This window comes from Chrysemys picta, chromosome 2, assembly GCF_011386835.1.
Source record: "Chrysemys picta bellii isolate R12L10 chromosome 2, ASM1138683v2, whole genome shotgun sequence".
NCBI classification, from domain to species: domain Eukaryota; kingdom Metazoa; phylum Chordata; order Testudines; family Emydidae; genus Chrysemys; species Chrysemys picta.
In genome coordinates, this window is record NC_088792.1 from 249,972,908 (window position 1) to 249,993,519 (window position 20,612).

Genomic DNA, 20,612 nt, shown 5'->3' on the forward strand with positions numbered 1-20,612 from the left:
AAATAGCCTCATATCCTCTTGGATACCCTTTCTATGTAATTTTATGTTTATGAAGTAATTCTTCTTGCTGTTCCAGGCGGTAAGTGAAATCACATTTTCCAAAAGCATCTTCTGATTTTACAGAATCTCTGATAAAAGTCTTCTGCCTCACTGCATTTTCCTACTTTGGTCTGCACTTCCTTCCTCCCACCCCCACTTAAAATGCTTACTCCCCCCGCATCCCTTTGTATTATAATTATCCTCAATACGTATTTGTTTGTGTTGGCCTAGCAGAGCTGTTTTTGAGGATTAATTATAAGTATCATTAATTATATTGGAATACATAGTAATAGTTTTCAGAAGGATAAAATCTAGGATGTGAAACTTTTTTTTTCTTCTTCCAGCAGTTTGACACCAGATTTAACTTGCCTGATTTCTTTGGAAGACCAAAACCTGGGCCAGGTTTGCCAAAAGACTTGCTGAGTTCTGTGGGGCTCTTTGGCACAGCCGAGCTGATTTCTCCTTTCATCTGGAAAGCAACATAGTGAAAAAGTGTCAAATTTGAGCTCTTAATCACACACATCTCCATCCTTTTATGTCTAAAATTTGAGAGAGGAATAATGCTGAGAAAAGAAGGTGTCCGCACAGCAGAGCTCAAAGCTCAGTAGAAACAGGGTCCTTTCCTCCACCCAATGTAGGAAACTCCTTGGAGTAGGCCCATTTGAGTGGCTCACCTTCTAAACACTCCCTGTTTAAGGTGTGCAAGGGTGAGCCCAACCACCATGGACCTTTTGAGGACTATTGCAGAGCAGCTTTCCTTCTGCTTAGTTTAGGAGATACTCAGAAGCAGAGCTTCTCTCCTGTTCCTTCTGTGCAGCAAACTACACAGGAAAGGAGCTCTTCTATTACTTTTTATATTTATATTACAACAGCATCCAAAAAACACCAGTTGGGAGTAGGCCTCCATTGTGCTAGGCACTGTGCAAACACATAGGAAGATATCCCTGCATTGAAGGGTTTATAATCTAGGGTGGATCTTAAAATCTGAACAGATAAGACATGGGTTGAGGGACAGAAGTGCAACATACAGAGATATGTCTAACAGATTCCTGGCAAACATCATCCTAGTGCCAAGTTTTAGTTTTCCAGATCTGCAGGAGAGGGATGGTAGATGGGATGTTACTAGGAGCACTGGAGTTGGGGAAAGAAGGAAGGGAAGGGGTACATTTGATGGGGGTGGAATGGAAGGGAGGCTGGGAAGACGAGGGAGTGAAGAGAATTGGGCCAGCTCTGTGGGTGGGTGTGAGTGGAGCGTGAAGCATGAGGGCTGGGATGGGGCCAGAGAGAAATCGGAGAAAGACTCACAGGAAACAGCCAAGCAGCAGAGAAGGAAAAAAAAATATTCTGAATCCAAATGAAAGAAAGCACAGTCTGACATCGCTGATGGTGAAGATTTTGGCTAGGCCTCACAGCCTCCAGCCCTTACTTTGCTGCTTTTTCTGTCATTGTTCCTCTACCTACTGCTGGGAGAGTCTTTTAGCTTCTGATGGCTGTCTCTGGCCTTATTCTTTCTCCCCTTAGCCCTCCACAGCTAGGGTGGTGGTGTGTGCTTCAGGCTGGATGGCCCTTGCTCTGGTCCTGGGGTGGGTGGGGGTTCTGAGTCTCTGAGCTAGATGTCATTGATTTTGTATCAGTATTTCAGGCAATAGTTTACCTTTTTTTGTTATGTGGTGAAAGTAAAGCTGTGTAATGGACGGGGAAGTTTAATGCAGGCTTGGGTGATGGAATCTGCTGCTTTCTTACACGTAGGCCTAGAAGTATGGCACCTATTCTGAGCAAAAATTGGCTGGTATGCCAATTTATTTATTTGGCAATGAGATTTTGTGTGTCTAGATCAGCAGAATAGCCATTCCATGGTGTGCTTTGTAAAAGAAATCATAATCCCATATTAGCAGAGTTTGAAATAGATGAAGTTGTGGATTGTTTGCAGCTTTGAGCAGCTCACTTGCTGCTAGCCAAAACGTTGTCATAACAATGAGGATTGCATTTGTTTCTGTAAGTAGATCTCCAAAACCCTGTCCTTGTTCAAGACAATGAGAAAATGCTCATTGAAAAGGCTTTGGGTCCTAATTGAGTAGCTAGGAAATTAATAGCCCCTACAATTTAAAAAAGACACACATTCCATTTCACTTCAATACTGCTAACCTCTTATTTGAATACATAATTAGATTGACTGTAACTGACTATTTTAAATCTGTATATATGTAAGAATAGGTATTTGCTTTTTAATTATAAATACTCTGAAGAGAGTAGAAGCGAGCTAGAACAACAAATCTCTGACAGTTCTGATGCTTAGTACACTGTGAATTCAACCTTGTCTTGCCAGGGAGTTTCTCTTAGAATCAATGGTCTGTTGGAAGTGAGAGAATGTCTGTCTATAAAAAAGTTGCCATCAGGCTGCCTGGTAGAGATTTGTGTATACTTGAATTCCTATAATTGGGAGTAAACATACCTTTCATTATTACTGTAATCTGAAACTCATTGATGATACAAACAGCTGTCCAGTTCAGGGTACTAGGTGTTGACCACTACAATGATTTTAAGTGGTTAAAGGATTTAACCTTTGGGTGAGTAAATTGTCTTTTGGGGTAATTCTACATATATCGATCTGAAGTGATCTGCTTCTAGTGTCACATCTGGCAGGCTGGTGCTGGAAGCTGAATCTCCAGAGAGAATTTTCATGACAGGTGTCAGACATGTGGTGTTATGACAACTTTGCAGAAATCAGATTTACAGGTAGGATTTGTTTATTAGCCTTTCCTGGGCTGTGAATGAATAGTTCTAATCAGCCTTCCTGAATAAACAAGGATTTAAGACTTTGCTAATGCAGAGTCTACTATAGTTACCTGTGTGCTGTGGCAAACTTTTGTATTAGCCAGGCTTTTAGCATTAGTTATGAACCTACATTTGTGCAATGAAATCTTTTGTATAAAAGTTGGCCTGCAGTAGAAGATTGTTTCCAGTCCGCTTATTCCCACTGTTTTCCATTTTCCTCATTTTCCCACCCCCCATTTATAACATGGCCCTAATTATTATTTCATCTGGAAAAATTGGAGGAGCCTCGTGGGTTTGAGTGGATTTGGTTGGGTAGTGGCTCACCCCAATAGCTGTATGCCCTATGACTTATGTAATTTGCCTCACATTGGGTAGTCGGTGCAAGTGAAGGTGCGACTGTAGCATGGGTAGGCATAGCCATGCTAGCTTTAATCTAGCTAGAATAGGTAACAGTAGTAGTGAAGACATGGTGATACGGGCTTCTGCACTGGCTACTAGTGTTGCCCACAGGTTGGGGATGCAAAAAGGGCAGTTTGTCCTTGGCTCTCCTAAATTGAGCAGCATTGTGATCTGGTGCAAACTTGAGTGGTGCTGCAACCCCACGGGCCAGGTCGCAATGGCACTCATTCAAATTTGGCCCGAGTGTCTCTCCATCGTGATGGTGAGGTGTGGCCAGGCCAAATCTGAGTGGTGCTGCAATCCCATGGGCCAGGTTGCAACGCCTGAACCAGGGAACTGGGTCCACGCCATAGGAGCTGCTGCTGGGGGTGGGTGCAGGCAGGCTCACTTTCCAACCCCCTCGTGCCCCAGGGTCTCCCTTCAGTAGTAAGTTTGTTTTTCTGGAGTGTGGTAGGCCTCGGTTTCAGATTTTGCCCTGGGTCCCCCAAAACCTCTGTGGCCCTGGGGACTAGCAACGCAAGTATGTACATAGGGTCCCCAGCAGGCTTGTACTGGGGTGGCTAGCCCATGTTGAAGCCTGTGCTGCCACATCTTCATGATTGCTACACGTCCTAATTAGATTAAATATAGTGTGGGTATGTCTACCCATGTTACAGTCCCACCTTCACTTGCTGTATAGGCATGTACTGTGTAACACCCACCAACGGTGTCTAACATGGGGGGCTTCAACCTCATCCAGAGTAAACACGTCTTATTTCTCAGCCCCTCAGTACCATCTATTCCCTTTTCTTGGCCAGTCTCTGAAAATGCCACTCACTCTTCTTCACCCCCATGTGTTTTTTAGTTTATCTGTCCTCTGTAGTATGAGCAGTCCAGCTACCTCATCATATAGGTTGTCTGAGCTTATCCACAGTGCAGCTTGCAGCTGACTTCTGTGATGGGCAATGGTAGGAATAAGAAATGGATTGAAGAATGTGTTTATAAATGCACCAAGAAAATAGAGAGGTGAGACACTAAGTTTTTGGGGATGAGGGACTGTTTATTACCAAAGAATAAAAAGCTTCAGTAAGGTATAATATGAGGCAGTGCCCCGTTTTTTGGCAGCAGTCCGGACTTGCTCCTCTTTGGGATGAACTACTTGGCCTTTGGTCTCATTGATACCTTCACAGCTGAAACCCTATTGTCTCTTTTAGTGAAATGCTCCTATTACCTTGTTAATAGATAGGACTGATATGCTATAGAATGTGATCTAAATATTCTAATGAGACACTGAATTAGTCGGCAGCTACACAGGAGTGAAGTTGGGTTGTACTGTGGAAAGTACTGTAATTAATACTTTATGTATATCATGCTGCCATTAAGTTAAACATACAAAGAGAAACTTTGTTTTATTTTGTCAAAGGCTAAATAAAGCAAACCTATTTGGGAACAATCAAAAGTAGAAGTATAAAGCTAGCAAATTAAGTTTGTCATTCTGCATTCTCTTTCTTGGGAATAAAAAAATAAGTCTTCACAGTACAAAGCTCCTTGATACCTAGCTTCTTTGAAGATCATGAAGGTAATTCTGCATGAATTTACTTAGGGAGTTATAGGTTGCGAGAGATAGCAAGTACCTTTCCTTAAAAAAAAATAAAAAATCAGAGATGATATTTTTGTTCATTAATGCAGTAAGGCAGTGCCAAGAGCAGTTCCATTCCTTGATGAGCAATCAATAGTACATTGGATGTCGTTCTAATGCTTGGTATGGCATCTAAGTGGAGCATTGGGGTGAGATAGACGGTGTCATTTTCTCTCATCTGTTACGAAAGCTAATATGAAGTGCGGATTGCAGTACCAGCCTGCTGTGACCTTGATTTTTCTAGTGGAAAATGAAATTTTGCAGATACCTGGCTTTATTTCCAGTGGCACAGTTCCAGACTTCAGAATGATCCTGTCATTGGGACATTCCTTAGGTATACAGTTCAATCTGTAGTTCATTGGAAGCAGCTGGAGCCTATCAGTACACTTCACCTACAAGCCAACTATAACTTCAGTAAAATTTGAAGGTAATACTTTGGTTTGGCCTGCCGAGGCCCTTTCTGTAAAGCTGGAAGTTTGAACAGCTATCCAATTAAAATTTTCACACCTTTCACATGAGGGTAGTTCTGCAGCTAAAACTCGTCTCCCCCCTCCCCACATCAATAGTTGCCTGCTGCATTCTTACAACTGTGTATTTTAAGAAACAGACTTTTTTGATGTGAAATATTTTCTTTCATGTGTGGAAGGCAATTCATACTGTTTTGATCTTAAAAAAACGAACCCAAAAAACCATAAAGTGAGCATTTAACTTGGATAAGTTGATGCTGAGAGAGAGTCTAGCAGTGCACATCAGATAACAGCATTAAGAATTCTTTAACATATGCAATTAACTTAAAAGCTTTCCCAAATAACATTTTAATAATGTTTTATAGTGAGCTATTTAAGACTTGCAAGGATACCTAGCTTTTTTTAATTTTGCAATAACTTGTGAAACAAACCAAGCTGGCCAAGCATTTGTTATTACTTTCTGTTTTTACTGACGTGTTTTGTGGCTTCTTGGTCAAATGTACAGCACTAAAACTCCAGGCATCCATACTGCTTCTATATTTAGCAGCAAAGTCTGGTCCTGGTTGTTAAACAGTTTCCACTTATCACTGTAACCAATCCACAGGATTGAATCTTAATCATTGTGGTCAAATTTTGTGAATGATTTCTCAAAAGCCAAGCAATCCATTGGGCTTAGTAGAATTCAATTTTTAAAATAATTTTGACAGATATTATCTGTTTATTTTTAAGCATTTTTTTTAGATTTTGATCTTTTCCCCCAATTTTCACAGTTACAGGAAATTATGGGAGGGTCAGACATTTATTTAATGGTAATAGATGTTGAGATTCAAAAAATTAAACCTTTATAACAACTGTTATGAACACAAATTATCAACATAGCAGGTCAAAATATACAAAGTAAATATCCTTAAATCAAGAGATCATACCCATTCTCACTATTCATTCATTAGTCCATTTGTAACAAACCTAATCCAAAAGTCTAATCACTGGATTTGACTGAGTTTTCAAGCAACATTTTTCTTTCTTTGCCTAGCTGTAAATATCGATTCTTACTGATGTGGCTTTGTATGTTTGCGGTGAAATCGACATTTAAGGGTAATCTCCAAATGAATGTTCTGAGATGTGGGAAACTTTCTGTGGTATGGGAGAACCTGCTTACTTCTAAATTCCTTTGTTTCCTTAGACAAGGCAATAGGATTATAGCAATTTCAAAATATTTCATTTGAAAAATATGGTAAATTTTCCTCTGTGATGCAATTAACGTGTACTGTAGATTAAGCATGAGAAGTGTTTTTTATTTTAAATATATTACAAAGGGTTTTACAGCAAGTTTGTCTTCAAGAATTGTAAATATTCACATTAACCATTTGTGAAAAGCTTGATTCATGGAATGCATCAGTTTCTAAGGCCTTGTCTACACTACGAGAGTAGTTCGATTTTACTTGCATCGAATTTTTGTAATCGATATTGCAAAGTCGAACGTGTGTGTCCACACTAAGGACAGTAATTCGACTTTGTGCGTCCACACTAACGGTGATAGCGTCGACATTCGAAGCGGTGCACTGTGGTCAGCTATCCCACAGTTCCCGCAGTCCCCTCTGCCCATTGGAATTCTGGGTGTAGCCGGCAATGCCTTCTGGGTAACAAAATGAGTCGAGGGTGCTTTTGGGAAACTGTCGTCATCCGTCCATCACTCCCGCCCTCCCTCCCTGAAAGCGCCGGCGGGAAAACAGTTCGCGCGCTTTTCCAGTCATTGACAGCGCGGACGCCACTGTACTCCGAGCATGGAGCCCGCTGCGACCATCGCTGCAGTTGTGGCCGCTCTCAACGTCTCGCAGCTTATCATAAAGGTTTCCCTGAGGCAGATGCAGAAAAGTCAGGCAAGGAGGCTACGGCACCGCGGTGATGTCCTGAAGTCTGAGAGTAGCACAGACCTGTCAGAAAGCAGGCGACCCAGCGCCGAGGACATCACAGTGGCAATGGGTCATGTTGATGCCGTGGAACGGCGATTCTGGGCACGGGAGACAAGCACTGAGTGGTGGGACCGCATAGTGCTGCAGGTCTGGGATGAATCCCAGTGGCTGCGAAACTTTCGCATGCGGAAGGGAACTTTCCTGGAACTTTGTGAGTTGCTGTCCCCTGCCCTGAAGCGCAGTGACACCCGGTTGCGAGCTGCACTGAGTGTACAGAAGCGAGTGGCCATAGCCCTGTGGAAGCTTGCAACGCCAGACAGCTACCGGTCAGTCGCGAACCAGTTTGGGGTGGGCAAATCTACCGTGGGGGTTGTTGTGATGCAAGTAGCGAAGGCAATCGTTGATGTACTGCTGCCAAAGGTAGTGACCCTGGGAAACGTGGAGGCGATCATAGATGGCTTCGCAGCGATGGGATTCCCAAACTGCGGTGGGGCCATAGATGGAACTCACATCCCTATCCTGGCACCGGACCACCAGGCCACCCAGTACATTAACCGAAAGGGATACTTTTCCATGGTGCTGCAAGCACTGGTGGACCACAGGGGACGTTTTACCAACATCTACGTGGGATGGCCGGGCAAGGTTCATGACGCTCGTGTTTTCAGGAACTCTGGTCTGTTTAGACGGCTGCAACAAGGTATTTACTTCCCGGACCACAAAATAACTGTTGGGGATGTGGAGATGCCTATAGTCATCCTCGGGGACCCAGCCTACCCGCTAATGCCCTGGCTCATGAAGCCCTATACTGGCGCCCTGGACACTGAAAAAGAACTCTTCAACTACCGGCTGAGCAAGTGCAGAATGGTGGTGGAGTGTGCTTTTGGCCGTCTCAAGGGGAGATGGAGAAGCTTACTGACTCGCTGTGATCTCAGCGAAACCAATATCCCCATTGTTATAGCAGCTTGCTGTGTGCTCCACAATCTCTGTGAGAGCAAGGGGGAGACCTTTATGGCGGGGTGGGAGGTTGAGGAAAATAGCCTGGCTGGTGATTACTCACAGCCAGACAGCCGGGCGATTAGAAGAGACCAGCGGGAAGCGCTGTGCATCCGGGAGGCTTTGAAAGCAAAGTTCCTGAGTGAGCAGGGTAACCTGTGATTTTATAGTTTGTGTACTGAGAAGCTAAACCTGCCCCCGTTTCTTTACCCAGGTAATGTTGACTATCCTATCCAGTTACATACCCCCTTCACCCCCCCTCCAACACACGTGTCGAAATAAAAATAGTTCTACTTTGTTAAAGCACACCGTTTTCTTTAATACTGTTTTAGCGGGAATTTTTTAAAACTGGGACGCAGACTGTGGTGCGGGGCGGGTCTAGTGTTGTGATGCGAATGCAGCTTCTAAACTCAAGGATTGACAGGCTCCGCTGCGGTGGGATGCTTGTTTCAACGGAGCCTGTCACCCCTCCTGATCGGGACTGTGTGTATGGGAGGTCTATTTGACTTTGTGGCAGGGGGAGGACGGTTACAGATCCCATGCTGTGTGGCTCTGTGATCCTGTCTAAGGACCGGCGCTTAAGATCTGTAACTGCCCTCCCCCGCCACAAAGTCACAGAGCAACCCACCCCCCCCAACATTACATCAAAACAACCTCCCAGACTAACCGGGGCAACTAGTCACTGCATCACTGCACTGTGTATATGCCCTGCTGCTGTGCCTGCCCCCGACTATGTACCCTGCCAAAGGAGACTGTCCTGTCCAATTTCCAACCCCCTTTCCCCTCCTCCTCCAAAAGAACATGATTGAAACAGTAGTTAACAGAAACGAATTTTTTATTATCAACTACACATGGCATTGGGAGGTGAAACTTGGACGTGGGCTTGTGTCAGGCGGGAAGGAAAGAACTTTTCAAATTTTGGGAAATGAGAGCCTTCTGCTACTAGAGCTCTCTGCAGGGGTGGAGTGAGAGTTAGCAGGGACTCTGCCGCCTCTCCTTCTTTGCACTTTGGGTGAGGTGGGTATGGGACTTGGTGGCGGGGGAGGGCGGTTAGAGATGGACTGCAGCGGGGCTCTGTCCTCCTGCCTCCGTTCCTGCAGAACATCCACAAGGCGCCGGAGCGTGTCCGTTTGCTCCCTCAGTAGTCCAAGCAGCGTTTGAGTCGCCTGCTGGTCTTCCTGCCGCCACCTCTCCTCCCGATCCATGTTGGCTTGGTGCATTCGGGTCAAGTTCTCCCGCCACTGGGTCTGCTGTGCTGCCTGGGCTTGGGAAGAGGCCATAAGCTCAGAGAACATGTCCTCCCGTGTCCTCTTCTTCCTACGCCTAATCCGCGCTAGCCTCTGGGAGTGTGATTCCAGGCTAGGTTGTGAGACAGTCGCAGACGGGGCTGTGGAAATGGGAAAAAGGGAGTGAATTCCTCTGAAAGATAAATGTAGTTGTGAACAAAGAACATAGTCTTTCTCTGTGAACAAGACCATGCACAGCACCTTTCACATGCGCACTCAGCACAAGGTCGAATTCTCGGCCTTCGCATTCTGTGCCTGGGGTCTTGAACAGCACATTTGAGAAGCGAGGCAGCACAACGGAATTTCTGTTGCAGGCAGACATGGTAAGCCGTACACTTGTGGCAGTTTAAAACTTTTATATTACCACTGGCCTCATTTCACATTTAAATCAATGTCAGTCCCTGCTGCCAGCAATCCGGCAAGCGGGAACTCTGCCCCTGTCCCACCCCCTCGCGGCTGTCCCCGGGAATGATCCCTTTCGGCTGCCCCTCTCCCGCCTCCACCGCGTGGCTGCAAACCAGCGGTGACAGTTCTGTAAAGGAACGGGAAAGCAGTCCCAACACTAACATTCCCCTACCTAATTAAAAGCAGGTCACCATGGCCGACATCACCCTGATGAGGATCTCCGAGAGCGACAAAGAGAGAATGCTCCGGGAAAGCCTCCAAAGACCAGGGCCGTATGCCGCCCTGCTGTGCAGAGCAATGATCCCCGAGTACCTGATAATCTCGTGGCGCGGCAACGTGTCGTACTTCGGAGGACCCAATAAGGCCGCTCTCCCCAAGAACCTCATGCAACGGCTTTCAAGTTACCTCCAGGAGAGCTTCATCGAGATGTCCCAGGAGGATTACTGCTCTATCCCCGCACATATAGACCGCATTTTACTGTAGCTGCAGTAGCAGGGAATACACAGTAGAGCGGCTTGTGCAGGACAATCACTGAAAACCGGACATTGCTAGATTTCTTTTCAAAACTTGCACTGCCCCTTACTAAACCGTTAAGCGCCTAGGGCACACTAATCATGAACAACCCATTCTTTTAATTGTTAATATTCCTGTTTTGTTAAAAATAAATGTTTAGATGTTTACAACACTTACTGGCTGATCCTTCACCAGATTCTGTGTCCGGGGTAATGGCTGGGGACGCTTCGTAGGGGATCTCTGTAAGGGTGATGAAGAGATCCTGGCTGTCGGGGAAATCAGCGTTGTGAGATCTGCCAACTGCCTCGCCCTCCTCATCTCCTTCCTCATCTTCCCCGTCCCCTAACATGTCTGAGGAACCGGCCGTGGACAGTATCCCATCCTCAGAGTCCACGGTCACTGGTGGGGTAGTGGTGGCGGCAGCACCGAGGATGGAATGCAGTGCCTCGTAGAAACGGGATGTCTGGGGATGGGATCCGGAGCATCCGTTTGCCTCTTTGGTCTTCTGGTAGCCTTGTCTCAGCTCCTTGATTTTCACGCGGCACTGCGTTGCATCCCGGCTGTATCCTCTCTCTGCCATGTCTTTAGAGATCTTCTCGTAGATCTTTGCATTCCTTCTTTTGGATCGCAGCTCGGAAAGCACGGACTCATCGCCCCACACAGCGATGAGATCCAAGACTTCACGATCAGTCCATGCTGGGGCTCTCTTTCTATTCCCAGACTGCATGGCCATCACTGCTGGAGAGCTCTGCATCGTTGCCAGTGCTGCTGTGCTCGCCACGATGTCCAGACAGGAAATGAGATTCAAACTGGCCAGACAGGAAAAGGAATTCAAATTCAAATTTTCCCGGGGCTTTTCCTGTGTGGCTGGTCAGAGCATCCGAGCTCGCACTGCTGTCCAGAGCGTCAACAGAGTGGTGCACTGTGGGATAGCTCCCGGAGCTATTAGCGTCGATTTCCATCCACACCTAGCCTAATTCGACATGGCCATGTCGAATTTAGCGCTACTCCCCTCGTCGGGGAGGAGTACAGAAGTCGAATTAAAGAGACCTCTATGTCGAACTAAATAGCATCGCAGTGTGGACGGGTGCAGGGTTAATTCGATTTAACGGCGCTAACTTCGACATAAACGCCTAGTGTAGACCAGGCCTAAGTGTATCATTCCAAAACTATGTATTTTCATATGTGTGATGTCAGTCTAAGTTGTTTAGCAACATATCAGAACAATTACAAGAGAAGATTACATATCTGTTTTATAAATGCCATAGAAAGTCTTTCAAAATGTTTTTTGCACTTTAAATAATTGCATTCATGCATTAAAGCTTATTTGGAAAAAGACTTTTCTCACATCTTCTCTTGCCTTCAGTTTCAATTTTAACATCAGCTGATAGCATGATTTATACTAAGGACATGGTTATACATGTTGAATAACCTTCTCTGAGGAAGTACTTTACATGCTATCTTTTCCAGTAAGAGGTTTTCATGTTTGACCTCCTCTTCTTGGTTTGCATTACACATGCTGTACATGACGGGTATTTTTGTATATGCCAAAGTGGCTTGGGGCTGGTGATAGGATAACACATCTAAAACTAATGTGATGTTTACTTCTAGGAATTACTGCTGAAGTCCTAGTGGTCACCTCTTTTGATGAACTGCACAAAAGAGCTCAAGACGCCAAGGGGAAGATTGTTGTTTACAACCAGCCTTTCATCAGTTATGAAGAAACTGTCAAATATAGATTACTGGGAGCAGTTGAAGCTGGTAAAGTTGGAGCGGTGGCATCCCTTATCAGATCCGTTGCTTCCTTTTCTATTAATAGGTAGGAACGTATTACTTACTCTGTACGTGACAATTTGGGGAATCTGACAGGGTACCACTTATGAATTCTGATTGAGATTATTAACTCTGTAAACGTCAGTGTCAGGGTGCAAACTCTATTTGGATTGTAAGGCTCGTCTTTGCCTTCTCAGCTGTCTTTGTTTCTCCATATTGAGCTAAAACCCACAGTGGGTAAGAAGAGAAATTCTTGCCCAGGGCTAACAACAGAGGGTTGTTAAACTGTGATTGTCCATTCAAATGGCACACCCTTGGACAAAGAGATGGCTACTGCCTAGGGCAAGCCATTTTTTCAAGTCTGAACTATGGGGTGTGTGGGGGGGGGCACAGAACAAGGGATCACCTGCTCCCTTAATAAGCCTGATTGTTATGTTACTGCCAAAGAGAACACAAGGTTATAAAAGAAAGGGTCTCTCACCTGCCATTTTAGAGGAAGCATGGGCATGGATTGCAGGGGTGGGGGGTGGGGGAGAGGCTCCATGATTCAGAGGAGAAGCCCTGAACTACAGGAGGGGTGATTCTAGACTCCTGAGAGGACTCTACCCTAAACCTAAAGAACTCTTCAACATGGCGAGAAAGCTGAGGCAGGGAAATGTGTACAGGTGTGTTTATTATTTTGTATAGATCTGTATATTTCTTGTGCTACTTAAGTAAAGGGTAATTTGCCTTAGAATCCTATGCAAAGTCTGTCTGTGGTCTGTCTGCTTAGGCTGTTGTGTATCCCAGAAGAGTTAAACTATGAACCTGGAGCACCCACAGGGTTGCAGTTGAGAGATGGTGTGCTTAAGCCACTGGGGAGTCTGGGGAGCCAGCATTACTCAGAGGGTGTAGGCAGTGGACCACAAGGCCTCAGCTCTTAGAAAGGGGTGCTAGACAGAAAGGGTGACCATATTTCCCAAACATTGAGGCTGGCTTCGCTGCTCGCTCGAGCCCTGCCTGCCTCCTCCCCCCACGTGGGGCTGGCATTCTTCCCATACACCACTTTTTTTTTTTGGCAAAAGTGGGCATTTGTCCCTTTGCTCTTGGCAACTTTGGGATGCCCGGGTCTGCCCTTGAAAAAGGGATTGCCCCAGCCAAAACAGGACGTATGGTCATCCTAAGACAGAGATCTGCTCTCTGACAGTATGCCTAGAGACCCTGGTAAGAGACAGTGCCTGGACTCTCTTCTTCAGACTCAGGAGGCTTAAAGCACAGGGGGCCCAAACACAGCAGCCTGGGGTGTGTCAAGCCAGCAGAGGGAGGTTTACCGGTGGATGTGGGGGGCGTGTGTGAGAGAGAGAGGGAGGGAGGGACACTGACTCACATTTCACTTTTTACTTTACTGGTTTTATGGGCAGGCACTTTGTTGTAACATGTTCAGTTGTCCAGTTTCAAGTGGGTGTTTGGTTTGGAAACTATTTGTTCCAAACTCTGCCTCCAGTGCTTTTTCATTCTTTCAAAATGTTTTCACCATTGTCACCACGCCAGATCTTGTGTGATTGCTTTTAATAGCTTTTCACATCCCTGATGCTACCATAAATATTCCTGTAACAACCAATATAAAATACTTCTCTGGTGGCAATATAAGGCAAATTATCAATGATTTTAAGAATACCTAATTCTGTATGTTTAAGGAGAATAAAGGCATGTTGTTTTTATATTGATGGGCAGTCAGATAGCCTTAAAATGACATCAGGAGGATAAAGTAAATGTTCACAACTAATGTAATTATTCTGGTCTCCTATAAATAGGTTTTATAATCCTCAGTCTGACTAACTTTAAAAAAACAACAACCCATGACTTAAAAATCAATTTTTAATTTTAAAAAAATGTATGTACATGTTGGTAGAACTTTACTTTCTTAAAGTGCTCAAGTGGCTGTTTTGTACTTGTTTCTTTAGTTTCCTAATTGTTAATAGAATTTTAGATTTTACCTGGAGATTTTTTTCTAAAAATGAGAGTTTCACACTTAAAATGCTCATCTGTGCAGAGAAAGACAAGTCTAGGGCTTCCTTAACACTTTAACTGTGAGAATGGTGAGACAGATGTGAGAGCTTGGTAGCATGGAAGCTTCAAAGACTAATGTATTGAGATGTGCCAGATGCTATGGGCACACAGGAAATGCATGGACTATTGTATCAGTAAGTGTAATATATCTTTGTGTTCCTGGCTCTCTGAGTGGGTTTCCTATGGAATCACCGAGTGGAGGAAGGGGGTAATTATTGCAAATTCCCAATGCCAGGTATGCAGATACCCAGCCCTTTGAAGCTTTGGTCCCTGGGGAAAGTGGCAGAGATTAGTTTTACCTAGGTCAGAAGGCCTGGGAGAAAAAGGTGTCAAAAACTGTGTATAAAGGGTCAGCCTGACCTGGCTCAGGGCAGACTCACTGTGGAACAAAGAACTGACAGACTTGTGTACAGAACTGCCAGCATCCCATGCGCATGACAGATAATACCTGGTAAGCTTAGCACGAGTCTAGACTGTTCATTGTTTAAGATATGTTTTCTCTGTAATGAGTTTGTTCTGAATAAATGCTCTGCTTTATGAAGGGTGGGCACTGGTAAACACTATATTATCACACGGCTACCACCATGTGTGTCAGTTCTGGGGCCTTTAGACTTTCTCAGAGTGGGAACTTGTGTTCCTCTTCCTCTAGATAGGAGATTTAGGCTGCAATTTCCTCCTGCAACCCAATGTGATCCCCATAGAAAGCTGGTGTTTAGTTCAGCTATCTCCTGATACTGAAGATTCAAAGTGTTGGGCATGTGCATAACCAGCATTGGAATTTGTAGTAAATACGTTCCACCAATGCCAGATTCCACAGTAAACCCACCCAGTGATCCAGAACACAAAGATACACACTCCACTTAGCATATTCATAGGCTATTGAATTAATATGTGTCTAATGTGTGGCACAACTCAATAGAGTAGTCTTGGAAGTTTCCATGCTTACAGCCGTCACAACAAACAACATAAACTGATAAGCCAATAGCCTGTGTTATATTCGGAACCAATACCATCTTCAAATACATTATTTTTCTACAAATCAAGAAAACTGAAATGTTTTAACCCGGCTACACTGCTCCTGTGAGGTTTGCAGTTTGAAGTCAGTGGGACTTATGCTTCCAAGCCACTTAAGTGCTTTTGAAAATCTCACTCTTAGATGGCTAAATACAGACATAGGAATTTATTTTCAGGCTTCTATTCTTTAAAATGTTCACCTGTGTGTATAAAAAAAACCCCTTATTTAAACTTTCATTACATTAACACACTTACTGAAGCAATTTTGTTTTTGAGTCAAAAAGATTTTAAAAGGCATTTATTTACATGTGCTGTGTCCTTTACTGCTCCTTTGTGATGTATAAAGATGGCAGCATTAGGTTTATTTTCTCTCCCTATATAAAATAGGGTTACCATACGTCCGTTTTTTCCCGGACATGTCCAGCTTTTTGGTAATCAAACCCCCGTCCGGGGGGAATTGCCAAAAAGCCAAACATGTCCGGGAAAAATACCGGCCGGGCACTTCCTCTCTCTGCTCCTCCTCTGTCTCTTGGGCTCCGTTTAAAAGCCAAGCTGCCCGAGCGCTCCGGCTTCGGGCAGCCCCCTTGCCTCTGGACCCCGAGCCGCCGGCCGGGCACTTCCCCTCCTGGGCTCCAGCTGCTCTGCTCTGGCGGTGCAGGGTCCGGAGGCACGGGGGCTGCCTGAAGCCGGTAGCGCTCGGGCAGTTTGGCCCTTAAACAGAGCCGAAGGGTCAGGGGAGGAGCACAGCAGCCAGAGCCCGGGAGGGGAAGTGCCCGGCCAGGGGCGCTGTCCGAAGCCCGAGCGCTACCGGCTTCACAGTTTGCTGGGCAGCCTCCAGACCCTGCGCCCCCGGCTGGGTGCTTCCCCTCCCGGGCTCCAGCTGTGCTGGGGAAGCGCTGGCCGGGGGTCCAGGGTCTGGAGGCTGCCCAGCAAACCATGAAGCTGGTACCGCTTGGGCAGCCCTTTTCACGTGGCTGGGAGGGAGGAGGGGGAGTTAGGGCGGGGACTTTGGGGAAGGGGCGGAGTTGGGGCGGGGAAGGGGCAGAGTTGGGGCGGGGCCAGAGCCCGTGGAGTGTCCTCTTTTTTTATTTTTTAAATATGGTAACCCTATATAAAATAAATAAAATGTTTTGAAATGTTGATGCTTTGAAACAGTCACCATAAATGAATAGTAGTACAGGAGGTCAATTTACAATGTCTTCAGCACAAGAGACAACAGGAGGAAAGGAACACCCCACCACTTCTGTGTCACTGTTTATGCACACCACAGTCCTGCCTGTCACCCAGGCCTGTAACCTGGGGTCATCTTCCACTCCCATTCTTGTTGCCCCACATTCAGGAAATGTCCATACCTTGCCAGTTCTTCCTACAAAATCTTTCTGTGATCAATTGTTTTCTCTGTCTACGCAATTAAAATTCAGATCCACACCCTCCTTTTGAGTCAGGATCTCTGTAGCCTCTTACTTGTCACTCAATAACCGCCACCCCTTTCCCGTTCATACAAAATGCACCCACTAAGATAATCTTAGCTCACCAGTCTGACTGCATCACCCTTCTCTCCTGCATCGAAGTCAAGTGTCTTGTAATTACCTATAAGGCCCTACATTACTCTTCATCCCTCTTATATTCTCTCTTGCAGAGTGCTCCCATTTTCTCATTTCCACCCCTGTTAATACTGTAAAACAATAAATATTTTTTTAAAAGAAGTTTAAATAACCTAGTGAGAGAAGGTCCTGTGCGGTAGACATACCTATGCTAGACATCAGGTCAAATTCTGCTCGCAGTTACACCGCTATAAATCAGGCATATTTCCGTTTCCTTCATCGTTCAACAGCTTGATCATCAGCTTTTCTTTGTCTCTTAGAAAAATCTCTGTGTGTTTTGTTTTTTTATAATGTGATAAATGTCTGCAGTGTTGTAGCAATGTGGGTCTCAGGATATTGGTGAGAGAAGGAGTGTGAGGTAATATCTTTTAATGGCCCAACTTCTGATGGTGAAAGCTCGAAAGCTTGTCTCTTTCACCAACAGAAGTTGGTCCAATAAAAGATATTACCTCACCCACCTTGTCTCTCTAGTACAGAGGTGGGCAAACTAAGGCCCGCAGGCCACATTCGGCCTGTGGGACTGTCCTGCCTGACCTTTGAGCTCCCAGCCAGGGAGGCTAGCCCCCGGCCCCTCCCCTGCTGTTCCCCCTCCCCCGCAGGCATGCCGCTGCGCAGACAGCGCTCTGGGCAGTGGAGCTGCGTGCTCCTGCAGGGCAGCATGGCAGTGTGTCTGGCTCTGGCCGGGTGGCGCAGCGGCCAGACATGCTGCTCTGAGCGGCATAGTAAGGGGGCCGGGGGAATGGATAAGGGGCAGGAGGTCTCAGGGGACGGGGAGCAGGGGGCGGTTGGATGGGGCGGAGGTTCTGGGGGGGCAGTCAGGGGATGGGGAACGGGGGGGGTGTTGGATAAGCATGGGAGTCCCGGGGGGCCTATCGGGGGCGGGGGTGTGGATAGGGGTCAGGCAGCCAGGGGACAGGGAGCAGGGGTGTTTGGATAGGGGGTGGGGTCCTGGGGGGAAGTTAGGTGCGAGGGTCCCAGGAGGGGGCGGTTAGGGAACAAGAAGCAGGGGGGTTGGATGAGTTGGGGGTTCTGAAATATTATGAAATACTTTGTTTCAAAAGAAAAAAAGTGCCGCGATAGATTTTAACAGAGATTATACAGATGTGAGAGAATAATTAAACTAACATGAAATGCACTTAAATTGCTGTGACAATAGGAAGGTTCCAGTGACTGCTATGATGACCATCAAAGGTGACCTATACTAGAACTGAAAATTCAGATCTCTTCCGTACCTACCTTTGCCAAATTGTATTCCATGTGAAAACAACTATGTATCCTCTAGAGAACTTTTTCAGGTTGATGGATCAGGCAAAAATATATTGATTTAGCAGATCTTCACCACTTTTTGGAATCACGTCCAGTGCCTATTATATGTTCTCATTAGGTTTGTGAGGAATGTGATTTGAATTTGTCAAACATTTATCCATAAAATATGATTTTTTTAAAATAACCACATTATCAGTAATATATGTGGAATGGCAAGCACTGAGCAGCTGGGCACAGTAGAGCTAATATGGAGCATTGTATGATAACCTTACATAGCAATTGGGTTATCTGAATGTACAGTGTCCAGTCATGGTATTTGGTCACAGGCTTCCATGTTTGAATTTATTCAGGCTATGAAAGAGAGAGAGAGGAGATATGTGTCACAGTTTCAGAGTAACTGCAACTATATCCCCCTCTGTGGTCCACTCCAGGAATACCCAGTCAGGTCGCAGATCTCCAGTGGTCATCTGTCTGTGGGCAAGGACCTTTTTACCACTTCCTTCTGACTGTTTTGAGGCTGCACAGCCCCCTGACCTCCACTGTGCTATCTCCAGCAAGCCAGTCTGCCAAAAGCCAGTTATTGTGCATTGCTCTTTCTCTGAGCGCTATGACCACTATATTGCCAGCTGTTACAAGTGACTGCATAGCTCTTTCTAAGCAAGCACATTTATTCTTAAGGTAAAAGCATTACAGAGAAAACAGATAAAGAATAAAAGTTGCTACATGCTAAAAGCTTACCAGAGATCACCCATGAGTCTTATGGGGCTCTAGTAGACCAAAGTATCAGAGGGGTAGCCGTGTTAGTCTGGATCTGTAAAAGCAGCAAAGAGTCCTGTGGCACCTTATAGACTAACAGATGTATTGGAGCATGAGCTTTCGTGGATGAATACCCACTTCGTCGGATGCATCCGACGAAGTGGGTATTCATCCACGAAAGCTCATGCTCCAATACGTCTGTTAGTCTATAAGGTGCCACAGGACTCTTTGCTGCTAGTAGGCCAAAGTCTTTCCAACCCTTCCACAAGGGTTGGGAGCTCCCCTTGAACAGAAGATCCTATCCGTTTTCTGGATCAGAAAGAAGGCGCTGAATCAGTTTAAACTCAGGCTGTTTGTACAAAAAGCCCTTTCTTTGTCTGTTAGTCTCTGGAAAACCTTGTTTGAACCAATATATGCAAATCCACCCAGAGGGTGGTACCTCTCTTGAGGTGTTTACAGCCTGAGTGATTTGCATTACTAAATATACCACCCATCCCGTTTTTAATTCCTGGAGAAGCTGTGGCAAACCAGCCCCTGGGAGTTGCATACAATAGCTGATATGTAAACCATTCATAAACATAATACAATATTTCCCCCCAAAGATACTACAGACGGTTGCAGTATTTACACAATATGTGTGGAGCTGTTTACTGTCTGGGAGGCAGATCTTGCTAAAGACGAGCTCAAAACCTAATAATACACCGAAACACAGGCTCAGAGGGCATCACAACAGTCATGATGAAACACTTGCAAGGCAAGCAAATTGAGGCATGCAGAGAAAAGGTGACAGATACATTTTGACTTTAAGCATAACATTTTAAAAAGCTCAATACATCATTGATGAGCTTGCTGCCTGGAAAATGCTTTGCAGAGTAAAATCCCCAGATGGTTGGATGACCCACAGTCTGTCAGCTGAGCTGAATTCTAAATATGCAGTCCCAGATCTCAGTCCTGCACAGAGAACCACGAAGATGGACCTCTGAACCCATGCAGAACCTCACTGACTCAGTGGGGTTTTGAGAAGGGGTCTGCTTATGTGAAGCTAATTACATAATTGAGGCTTTATTTGAAGTTGGACGCAGGTTTTGCCTACTCAGATTGTAGTTATTAAATCCTTTCCATGAGGTTTCCTTGAAGAGATACCTGAAACTTACAAAAGTGAGAGGAGTTTGTTTGTAACATTGGCTTCTTTTTGGCTGAAGTGTACCCAGAGCATTACAATACACTTATTCCTCTGTCTAGTTCAGTGGTTCTCAAACTTTTGTACTGGTGACCCCTTTCACATAGCAAGCCTCTGAGTGCGCCCCCCCCCCTTATAAATTAAAAACACTTTTTTATATACTTAGCACCATTATAAATGCTGGATGCAAAGCTGGATTTGGGGTGGAGGCTGGCAGCTCACGACCCCCCATGTAATAACCTTGCGACCCCATGAGGGGTTCCGATCCGCAGTTTGAGAACCCCTGGTCTAGTTGCTCATTCGATCAATAACTAATTTATCAAAAGAGATCTCATTCTGCACGTTCTATCACACTGATTCAGGAAGTATGCACAGGGCTGGCTCCAGGCACCAGCTGAGCAAGCTGGTGTTTGGGGCGGCAGATTGTTGGAGGCGGCATTCTGCCCAATCCTAGGGCGGCACAGCCGCTTTTTTTTTTGTTTGTTGTTTTGTTTTGTTCTTGTTCTGCTCCGGCCGCCCTGTAGGGGGCGGCGGCGCAGAGAACCAGAGCGCCCTGCAGGGC

The 20,612-nt window shown here is 45.5% G+C and overlaps 2 protein-coding genes across 9 annotated transcripts in view; one reads left to right on the plus strand and one right to left on the minus strand.

Annotated features, from left to right (window-relative positions):
- Positions 1–20,612, plus strand: part of CPQ (carboxypeptidase Q) — a 334,290-nt gene that overhangs the window by 49,916 nt on the left and 263,762 nt on the right. For all 8 annotated transcript variants that reach the window (XR_010598021.1, XR_508784.4, XM_065582156.1 and 5 more), the window contains exon 3: positions 12,020–12,227. Coding sequence is in view for 6 of the 8 variants with exons in the window: in XM_065582156.1 (XP_065438228.1) it covers positions 12,020–12,227 (208 nt within the window). In the remaining 2 variants the exon portion in view is untranslated. The remainder of the gene's footprint in view (positions 1–12,019; positions 12,228–20,612) is intronic.
- LOC135981774 (uncharacterized) lies at positions 9,022–11,564 on the minus strand. Its single transcript, XM_065585951.1, has 2 exons — positions 10,586–11,564; positions 9,022–9,591 (listed from the first exon to the last, which is right to left on the minus strand). The coding sequence occupies exons 1-2, from the start codon at positions 11,160–11,162 to the stop codon at positions 9,116–9,118; spliced, it is 1,053 nt and encodes a 350-aa protein (XP_065442023.1). The 5' UTR covers positions 11,163–11,564; the 3' UTR covers positions 9,022–9,115.